The sequence below is a fragment of the Phocoena phocoena genome, chromosome 11 (assembly GCF_963924675.1).
Source record: "Phocoena phocoena chromosome 11, mPhoPho1.1, whole genome shotgun sequence".
Lineage (NCBI taxonomy): Eukaryota > Metazoa > Chordata > Mammalia > Artiodactyla > Phocoenidae > Phocoena > Phocoena phocoena.
This window is the reverse complement of record NC_089229.1, coordinates 60,426,464-60,435,758: the sequence shown is the minus strand read 5'-3', so window position 1 is coordinate 60,435,758 and position 9,295 is coordinate 60,426,464. Positions and strand designations below refer to the sequence as shown.

The 9,295-nt window shown below is 57.5% G+C and overlaps 2 protein-coding genes across 2 annotated transcripts; one reads left to right on the top strand and one right to left on the bottom strand.

Annotated features, from left to right (window-relative positions):
• Nucleotides 1-987: 987 nt before the first annotated feature.
• TARBP2 (TARBP2 subunit of RISC loading complex) lies at nt 988-6,080 on the top strand. Its single transcript, XM_065887167.1, has 9 exons — nt 988-1,150; nt 1,698-1,867; nt 2,688-2,790; nt 3,391-3,486; nt 4,045-4,117; nt 4,337-4,454; nt 4,742-4,869; nt 5,299-5,500; nt 5,657-6,080. The coding sequence occupies exons 1-9, from the start codon at nt 1,098-1,100 to the stop codon at nt 5,812-5,814; spliced, it is 1,101 nt and encodes a 366-aa protein (XP_065743239.1). The 5' UTR covers nt 988-1,097; the 3' UTR covers nt 5,815-6,080.
• A 339-nt stretch (nt 6,081-6,419) lies between these two features.
• NPFF (neuropeptide FF-amide peptide precursor) lies at nt 6,420-6,858 on the bottom strand. The gene is given in 2 exon segments (XM_065887006.1): nt 6,420-6,513; nt 6,626-6,858. Coding segments are annotated over 2 exon segments (327 nt in total).
• Nucleotides 6,859-9,295: the final 2,437 nt, after the last annotated feature.

Genomic DNA, 9,295 nt, shown 5'->3' with positions numbered 1-9,295 from the left:
TTAGCTGAGAGACCCAAGACCCAAGGCAGAGGGAATGAGACCACTGTGTGCCTTAGTCCTACTAATCCTGTTGTCCCACTGTAGCCTGATTCTCAGGCACCAGAGGGGGTCTCCTGGCGTAGGGGAACCAGCTACAGAAAGGTGTAGGGCCATTCTAAGAAGGCTTTGGAAAAGCGGAAACCGACAGGCTGCAGGGCAGAATTAAGGGGAAGGGAGGTGAAGGACAACCTAGGAAAAAGAAGCAGGTTCTGTGAGACGAAGGCCCGAGAGCTAGGGGCTTAGGCCAAAGGCTGAGCGGGAACTGAGACTGAGATGGGCTAGGATTTACAACTGCCCCCGCTGCCCTGAGGGGCAGAGCTTAGTGCCCTCCCGCGTCCAGGCAGGGCCCAGCCTCCCAGACTGCAGAGTCAGGAACCGACAGCCGCCTTGCACCTGGGCCAATCACAACCTTTTCTCAGAAAGAGGCGGGATCAAGGGGGTTGACTCTTCCCTTGTCCCCGCCCCTCTAGGTGAAGTAACCAGTCGCACTCCTCCTAGAGCAAGCGAGCGCAGTCGGGAATAACCAATTACGCCGCGAAACTTTTCGTGCACGTTTGACCCTGCCCCTCCAGCTGCGACAAAGATGGCGCGCAAGCTCCTGGGTTCTGTAGTTTTCAAGGGACCCGAAGGCCCCCAGTCTCGAGTTCGCCCTTACCGCCCCGCCCCTAGACGCTTCCACTCTGCTAGTACGCACGCCCAGAGCCCCAGCCCTGAGGCTAGGAGACGCGGAAGGAAGGAGGCGGGGCGATATTAAAAACAAAAAACAAAAAACAAAAAACCACCCTCAGCTCGGAAAGCGACAGTGGATGAGTCCGCTCCTCCCAGAAGGCGGTGCTGCCTGCCCGGGCAAACCACGCGGAGGGTTGTGGGGCGGATAGCTCCCCTCCTGATGGAGACTCTTAGAGTTGGGTGGGCGGGGGACTCCATATCCCAGCATGCTCCGCGGCAGGCCCGACCGGCCGCGACTCGGGGCTTGGCCCCGGCCCTAGCTCGTCGGCGGTGTATTGGGGCGCGTGGAGGCTGCAGTCACGGTGGCGCCCGCGGAGACGGAGGAGGGAATGAGTGAAGAGGAGCAGGGCTCCGGCATTACCACGGGCTGCGGGCTGCCCAGGTGAGCCGCCTAGTACCGACCCCTGCAGGGCGCATAACTTGGCACGGTGCGGAGGGAGTAGCGTCGCGGCCCCAGCATGCACCTGGTCTGAGGGTTGTTCCCGGCAAGCACTGGGGTAGTGGGCCGTGGTTCCCGGCATGCACCCCGGCAGTGGCCACAGCCTCCAGCATTAGCTAGTTCGGGGTTGGCCCGGTTCCCAGACTGCACTGGGGCGTTGGGCTTTATGCCCCCGACATTCAGTGCATTTGGTGGGTACTGGGGACCTGGCCTGCACTGTGTCAGGGGACATGCACTTCCAAACTGCACTGGGGTACAGGATCCCTCGCCTTAACTAAGACAAGGAACAGTGCTTTCCCCGCTTGCCCTGGGGCAGTGGACCCTGCTTTCCCAGCCTGCACCTCTACTCCACACTGAACCCAGCCGGTGGCTGCCTAAGGTCCCCTGGACCCTATGTCCCCCGTAGTGTGCCTGGATCTGATATGGCAGTGCTTGGCCAGGTGGGTGCAGAGAGGGGAGGTGTGATGAGGGTTTGTGCCCCTCCCCCCAGTATAGAGCAAATGCTGGCAGCCAACCCGGGCAAGACCCCGATCAGCCTTCTGCAGGAGTATGGGACCAGAATAGGGAAGACGCCCGTGTACGACCTTCTCAAAGCCGAGGGCCAAGCCCACCAGCCTAATTTCACCTTCCGGGTCACCGTTGGCGACACCAGCTGCACTGGTGAGGAAGGCTTGGGCAGCCTGGCTGGGGTGTGCATTCACAGGGCCCCATTGGCTTTATTGCTTGGAATCTATTCACAGTCCTTTTCTCCAAGACCAGTGAGGGCAGGAGAGATTTCAGGGGGAAAATCCCTGACTGGGTTATGAGCACAGGTCTGTGAGGAGGTGGGTAGGACTCGGGAGAGTTAGAGGAGCAAAGCCGCGCTGCCACAGTGACCCGGCAGATCGTTGTTATCCTGGAGGAAGAAGTAAGAGGAGATAAATCGAAATCTCAGTGCAGCATTTGGGGGAGTGAGTGCCCGCTGTGCTGGACTCTGCTCCAGGTGCTTAATCAAGTTCACACTTACCTTAAACCGTGGTCGAATCCAGTTGATGTAGGTGGTAGTATCCCCATGTTGAATCTGAGGAAACCGAGGCTCAGAGAGATTCAATGACTGGGGCAAGGTCACATGCCTAGTAGGTGGCAGAGCCAGGTTTTGCCTCTAGAGCGTGCACTCTTTCTATTTTTCCAGCCAGCTCTATTTATTGAGAGGAAAGAAAGTGCTTCCCAGAGGAAAGTAAGGCAGAGAAAGAACCTCCAGACAAAGTGTCTGACCTCAGGAGGAGTTCTGCCCGGCATGGCTTGATTTGGGGAACTCATGGAAAGATAAGGGCCCTTCATTACAGCAGTTAGCGATAACACTTCCAGTCTTGGGCAGGGGGAGGTTGGTGAGAGGGGGCTTGGTTGACTCCTTCTGGCTGTGAGGAGAGAGGCTGTGGGATGCTGGTTTCTCTTCTGTCCTTCCAGTGACCTCCAGTATTGCCCACACCCCCTCTCTCAGGTCAGGGCCCCAGCAAGAAGGCAGCCAAGCACAAGGCAGCCGAGGTGGCCCTCAAACACCTCAAAGGGGGGAGCATGCTGGAGCCGGCCCTGGAGGACAGCAGGTGAGGGAGGTACAGCCAAGGCATCCTAGAGGCTCTGTCAGGAACCAAGGCCCCTGCACCAGCCCCTCTGCCCCGTAGGCTTGGCCTCGTGACACTGAACCATGCTGACTTGACCTCTTCCTGAGAGCTTCCTCTGGAACCCGAGCAGGATGCTTCCAGGGCTCCTGCTGCTGTGAAGGATTCTGGGGGGCAATGGCCAGCCCCAGTGACGGGTTATGGCTGTGGTTTGGGGCCCAGGTTGGGGCCTGGGGAGGGGGAGGGGTGGAGGCTGAGGCTGGAGGGAACAGCTCCCCAGCGTACTTCCCCTCTCCAGCAAGATGGCATATTCCCTCTTCCACACTCAGGTTGGTGTTTGTTGCTCCCCTGGTTCTTGGGTAGGAAGAGACCCTCCTCCTGCTTTTCTTAGTCTTTTTGATCAAGTGTTTGGCAGCAAAAGATCTCAGGAGGAACTGGTGGTTGAGCTTCCCTGAGTTTTTGTCTCTAGTGGGAAGAGATTTTCTTAGGGGATGGGCAGGTCAGGAGGACCTGGGTCCCACACCCTTTATTCCCCACCCCCACCCCACGTGGGTGTGAATCAAAGGCCCCCTTCCCCTCGGGAAGTTCTTTTTCTCCCCTAGACTCTTCACTGCCTGAGGACGTGCCGGTGTTTACAGCTGCAGCGGCTGCTACTCCTGTTTCATCTGCTGTCCCAACCAGGTATCTTGTGTTTCCTGCCTGCCCTGGGGGGGCGGGAAGGGGTCCTGGCTCCTGGCCCCTAGCCCTTGCACCCAGGCTGGTCAGGCATGAGGAAGTCTGAGTGTAAACAGAGGATGGAATAGTTGGGGACCAGAGTCTGAAGAATTTGCACCAGCTGGTAAGCTCTTGAGATGGGAGGTAATTTATAATTTTTCAGTAGCCACATGGTTGATGTTAAAGGTCTTGCAGGCCCCATTTTCTTCTGAGTTGGCCACATGACGGCCCTGTGTTTGAGTCCCATCAGGTGCTTCTGGGGACTGGACATACACCCCTCTCCACCGTCCTGGCGAGGCGACAGTCAAGTGTTCCGGAAAATCGAAATGGGCCTGGGAGCTAGAGGAGACCTTGCTGGGGTGGGAGGGGCAAGAGAGCCGGCTTGACGTTTGGAGAGACAGCTGCCTGCCTGGCGGGGAGTAGGGAGATGGCAGTGGGGGAAACCAGAGCAGGGCTTAGGACTCATGGGCAGCCGCCGAAGGAGCCAGCCCCCTCAGCTTTGGCCCTGGGCCCTTTTTCCTTCAGGAGCCCCCCCATGGAGGTGCAGCCCCCTGTCTCCCCTCAGCAGTCTGAGTGCAACCCCGTTGGTGCTTTGCAGGTGTGTCCCCATCCTCATTTCCCATGCATGCCTGTCTTCCCTTGTACCAGGGGCCATGGGGGTAGCTGATGTGGGGCTGTTACCTTGTTCTGACGGCTTCTCCCACCCCTCCTTTATTCCTTCTTTAACTCCGAGTCTGAGGCTTCCAGGGTGGGAGGGGGAGAGGATGTGAGGACCCTTTTCTCACTGTCTTGTGCACCCTTGTTTCTCCCTTCCAAGGAACTGGTGGTGCAGAAAGGCTGGCGGTTGCCTGAGTACACGGTGACCCAGGAGTCTGGGCCAGCCCACCGCAAAGAGTTTACCATGACCTGCCGGGTGGAGCGTTTCATTGAGATTGGTAACTGGGCGGAAGGGAGTTCCTGTAGCTGCTGTCCATCCCGCAGCACCCCAGCCACAGCCACAGGCAGCTCCCAGCCTCTCTCTGCTTTCCTGGCGGAGACCCCCAGCTTGGCTCCTTCCTCCTAGCTTTTTCCTTGCACCCTGTCCTGCCCTCCTCTTTTGGCCGGCTAGGTTCTTGGACGCATAGCAGGTCCTGAGCTCCTCTTTTCAGTTGACATCCCCTGAGCGGGTGGAAGCACGGCGTCTATTGGGAACCATGATTCAGCAACCCTGTCCCCCTTGCAGGCAGTGGCACTTCCAAAAAGCTGGCCAAGCGTAACGCAGCGGCCAAAATGCTGCTTCGAGTGCACACCGTGCCTCTGGATGCGCGGGAGGGGAGTGAGGTGGAGCCTGAGGACGATCACTTTTCCCTCGTGAGTGCCTTGTGGGCCGGGCCCGGGCTCCGTCCCCCACGCGGGGGCCGGGCACTGGGGGCTCGGGTCTGTGACCTGCAAGTGAGCCTCTCGGGGTCCCAGGGCTGCTTCCGCCCTTTCTCCTACCAGACCCAGGGTTTCCTGGGCCCCCTCTCGGCCTCAGCTATAGGCCTGCATGGTGAGTGCGCTGGGGGAGGGAGCTGGCCCAGGGCAGGGGCCCTGTAGGCTTCTGTTACTGGAATGAGGAAGGCTGCCTGGCCATCCGGTCCACGGTCTAATAGCTAGAGGTGGCCACACAGGGACTGACTGGGGGAGGCAATGGGAGGAAGCGTCCTTTGGGCTTTTCTCTCCTTGGACATAGGATGTCTGTTAAATGCTTGGGTCTCAGAGTCCCTGGCTGCATCCTTCTTCCTGTCCCCATCTTGTCAGGGTGTGGGCTGCCGTCTAGATGGACTTCGGAACCGGGGCCCAGGCTGCACCTGGGATTCTCTGCGGAATTCGGTGGGAGAGAAGATCCTGTCCCTGCGTAGCTGCTCCGCGGGCTCCCTGGGCGCTCTGGGCTCTGCTTGCTGCAGTGTCCTCAGCGAGCTCTCTGAGGAGCAGGCCTTCCATGTCAGCTACCTGGATATTGGTATGGCTACTGGGGGGCCGGGGGCCGGTGGGACTGGACCAGAGCAAGTATGGATGGGAGTAAGGGTTCGGGAGGGCATGGCGATGACATGGACACCCCCTTCCCGGTGCTGCCTTCCTGCCTAGCACTGCCTCCCTCTTCTCTCTTGGTCTGCAGAGGAGTTGAGCCTCAGTGGGCTCTGCCAGTGCCTGGTGGAGCTGTCCACACAGCCGGCCACCGTGTGTCACGGCTCTGCAACTACCAGGGAGGCAGCCCGAGGCGAGGCTGCGCGCCGTGCCCTGCAGTACCTCAAGATCATGGCGGGCAGCAAATAAAGGCCCGGCTGGACTCGTGGACATTCGTCCTTTGCTCCCTGCTCTTCCTGCCCCCGGCCCGTGCATCTGCCCAGCTCTGGTACCCCCTGGAGGTGCCACCTCTACCTCTGACACAGACTGCGCTGAGGAGGGCACAGGGCCAGGAACCAGGGGCCTCAGCTGGCCCGGGTTCTGTCCTCACGTAACTGGTAATGACGAAGGGGAATGAAATCGGGAGCTCTCCAGTAAGAGCCTCAAATAAACGTGCTGCTTTTTGGATTCTTAAACCCTGCTCTGTTTCCCTGAGTAGTTGGTGGCAGAGGTTAGCACCAGGTCACTTCCCCTGGTGTGCCTCCCCACTTTGCTCCCCTCAGGTCCCCATGTTTGCCTTTCCGGTGGCAGGAGGTTGGATGCACTGACCTCTGGGAACTCCATCGCCTGTTCCTGGAGAGCTTGGTTTGGCAGAGATGGAGGGGGCTGTGGTTCTTGTCTTGGGACTCCCTCCTGGCCCTCTGTCTCATACAGACAGACACGCACACTGATTCAGAAGCCAGACAGCTTTATTTGGGGGGACATGTGGCACTTTTGGGTGTGGGCCTTGCATGCAAACATCAAAGGATGGCACGTCACTTCTTCCCAAAGCGCTGAGGGGCAGCCAGGCTCCAGAATGGGGAGCTCAGCCTTTCGTTGCTCCACGAACCCCGGGTGTTTCTGCCAAACCTTAGGAGAGATCCATCCTCAGCTGTAGGCCCTTCCAGTGCCCCCCTTCTCCGCTGCCCTCCCGCCCCTCTCATTCTGGCCCTTGCCTTGCCCGTGTCCCTCTTAGACTCACCTCTGGCGCTGAAACAGGAAGGCTGGACTCCGGCTGGGTCTCTGCATGGCCTGGAGCAGGGAGCGCAAGAGTGCCCCGGGGGTCTGGGCATCCTGCAGTGGGCGGGCTCCACGGTCTTCCTCCTGTGGTACAGGGGCATCCGGGAAGGAAGATGGGCTAAGGCCTTGGGCGTTTAGGTCATGAGGGGAAGGGAGTGGCTTTAAGGGGCAAGTTGAAGGAGGCTAAGGAGTCATTTTCTCAGATGTGAGGACCCAGTGACCCTGGCAGCCAGAGAGTATTTGAACCTGGAGTACAATTCTCAAGCTGAGGTACAGGAAAATGGTGACAAGGGGGTGGGCATGCTGACTTACCGTGAAGCTCTGGTCTCCTTCATCCCGGCCCCCTGGTCCTTCAGCGCGGCCCCAGTCTGTTACTAACAGCAGCAGCAGCACTGCTGCCCGTCTGGAGTCCATGCTGCCATCTGCCTTCCTTTGGCCACACCCGCCTCTTATACCTGCTGTCCCCCTGTTCCTCACCCCCGACAGCAGCCTGAGGGGGAATCTAGAGCAGGCAGTGGAAATGCACAGCTCCCTTAAGAGCCGTCTGGGACCCAACCCCCACCCCCCCACCCCACCCCCGCCCCGCTTTCCTCTGGCCCCCGTGGGACTTCCTGCTCTCAGCCTCCGGCCCCAGCCCCTAAGCCTGGAGTTACAGACTTTATTAGATGCATAAATCCTGTCTCCAGAGCTCAAGAAGCATCACTAATTGCAGATGCTTTGTCAGAGCCAGGCCCTGGGGGACCTTCAAGAACTCCCAATCCCTCAACAGGTTGGAGAGCAACAACTGATCACCTCCTCTTTCCTAACTTGTAGAATAAAAGCATAGAGACAGTCCTGTCCGGCTAGGCATTATGTCCTAGGAAGGAAGGAGGGAAGAGCCAGGGTCAGAGTCAGCCAGGATGACCCAGTCTCGTGACTGGAGAGGCTGCAGGAAGGGCCACGCAGCCCATTCACGCCCATGTGTACGTACGTGCCTGTTGGAGGATCAAAAATGGAATCACTACTCTGAGATTTGCCTGTGGATAGAAAAGTGAGATACAGGAGACTAAAAGGCTTCAGAGCCCCCAGAAAGTGGATATTGCTTCAGATGTCTGTAGACAGACCCCCATCTTCACTCGCACTGTTGAGGACCTTGCCTCACTTCAGCCTAGGGAGCAGTGCTCTGCAGCTGAAGCACTGCTGCCACCCTGTGGTCACAGCTCTGCATTGTCAGGCCCGGCCATTTCCTTTTTCTGGAACAGAGTTTGTTGAAGGGTAGGGTGGCTGGAGGTCCTCAGGCCCTGACCCCACCGAGTCCCAGAAAGGCAGGGGCAGGATACTGGGGTGCCCACCTCCCTCTAGTCACGCCAGCCTCTGCCTGGCTCTGGCTCTGACCTACTGGGGCAGGTGCCTAGAATGCCACCTTAGGAAAAATCAGTCACTGCCTCTCAGGCTTCGTTCCTTCAAAGTCATCTGGTACAGTTTCCCTTCTGGTCCTAGAGTCCCTTCCTCAGCAGTCCCACCAGTGTGGTTCTTGATGCTGGAGAGGTGCCATGACATAAAGGGCCTGAGAATCAGACTTCGACAAAATGCTTAGCTCTCTGTAAGAAGTTTCTTCACCTAAAACATGGCAACGTTAAAAGGAACCACTTCCTACGGTGAGCATTATTTGAGATACTTTTTGTGACCCATGCAGCACAGGACCTGGCATAGAGCAGGCTTCCTCACAACGTTAGCTGTGATTGTCCTGGGTCCTGGGGAACTTGCTATCGCCTCAGTCCAGACAGAACCATCCTTGCAAGGAGCTGGCTTTCATCTCCCTGTGGCCTCCACCAGGGGTCCTGGTTTCCCTCACTCTCAGAGAACACCTCTCATCTTTCATGTTACAAGCCTTTCCCACGTTTGAGGACAGATTTCATTCTTCCTTCCTTCTTTCTTTCGTCTTTCTTTGTTCAAGGGGAAGCGTTCCCCCTTCTTTAAAGTGAGGCATCTAGAAACCAACTTAGGATAGGTAGGTGAGATCAGGTTTTGATACTCACATCTATCAATGCAGCCTAAGCTAGGGTGAACCTTTTTGTAAGCTTTGTCTCACAGCTGGTCCCAAGCATAGAACCTGACATTCATCATCACCACATCTTGTAGTTTCACCACTTCTTACATGGGAGCATCAAGTCCACGAGGAGATGGTTCTTCTGTGGGAAATGGGTCCTGCGCTGTATCAAGGTCCTTGTCCATTCTTATCTGACCAAGTTCAGAGGAACAAGGTATGAGGGTAGGTGGGGTGCTGCAGAGCCGTTCCAGGGTCAGAGCCGTTTTAATCCAGCTCTTGCACTTTGCTGTGTGCCCTGGGCAAGTGTCTCAAGCTAAACCTCGGGTCATCATCAGTATCGAGGTAACTGCTCCTGTTATCAAGAGGTTTTGTGAACAGTAAATAACTTGATGAATGCAAAGCATCTAGCACTCCGCCTAGCACACAGCAGGCACACAATAAATGTTTACCCGCTGTTATTTCTCTGATCGCCAGTTACAAGTGGATCTGAGCTGAGGCTGCATTCAGGAAGGGGCTGGTCTAGCTGCTTCCTGTGTCCTGGATGGAGGTGATGGGTCTCTCCTTTGGCTAGAAGTTGGGATGGGTTAATTCTTTTAACTTGGG

What these genes read in the sequence shown, in the direction of transcription:
- TARBP2 (XM_065887167.1), top strand. Translation starts at nt 1,098, where the DNA reads ATGAGTGAAGAGGAGCAGGGCTCCGGCATTACCACGGGCTGCGGGCTG. An exon ending in ACGGGCTGCGGGCTGCCCAG is followed by an intron (nt 1,151 to 1,697) that starts GTGAGCCGCCTA and finishes CCCTCCCCCCAG; the next exon opens with TATAGAGCAAATGCTGGCAG. An exon ending in AGGACGATCACTTTTCCCTC is followed by an intron (nt 4,870 to 5,298) that starts GTGAGTGCCTTG and finishes CCATCTTGTCAG; the next exon opens with GGTGTGGGCTGCCGTCTAGA.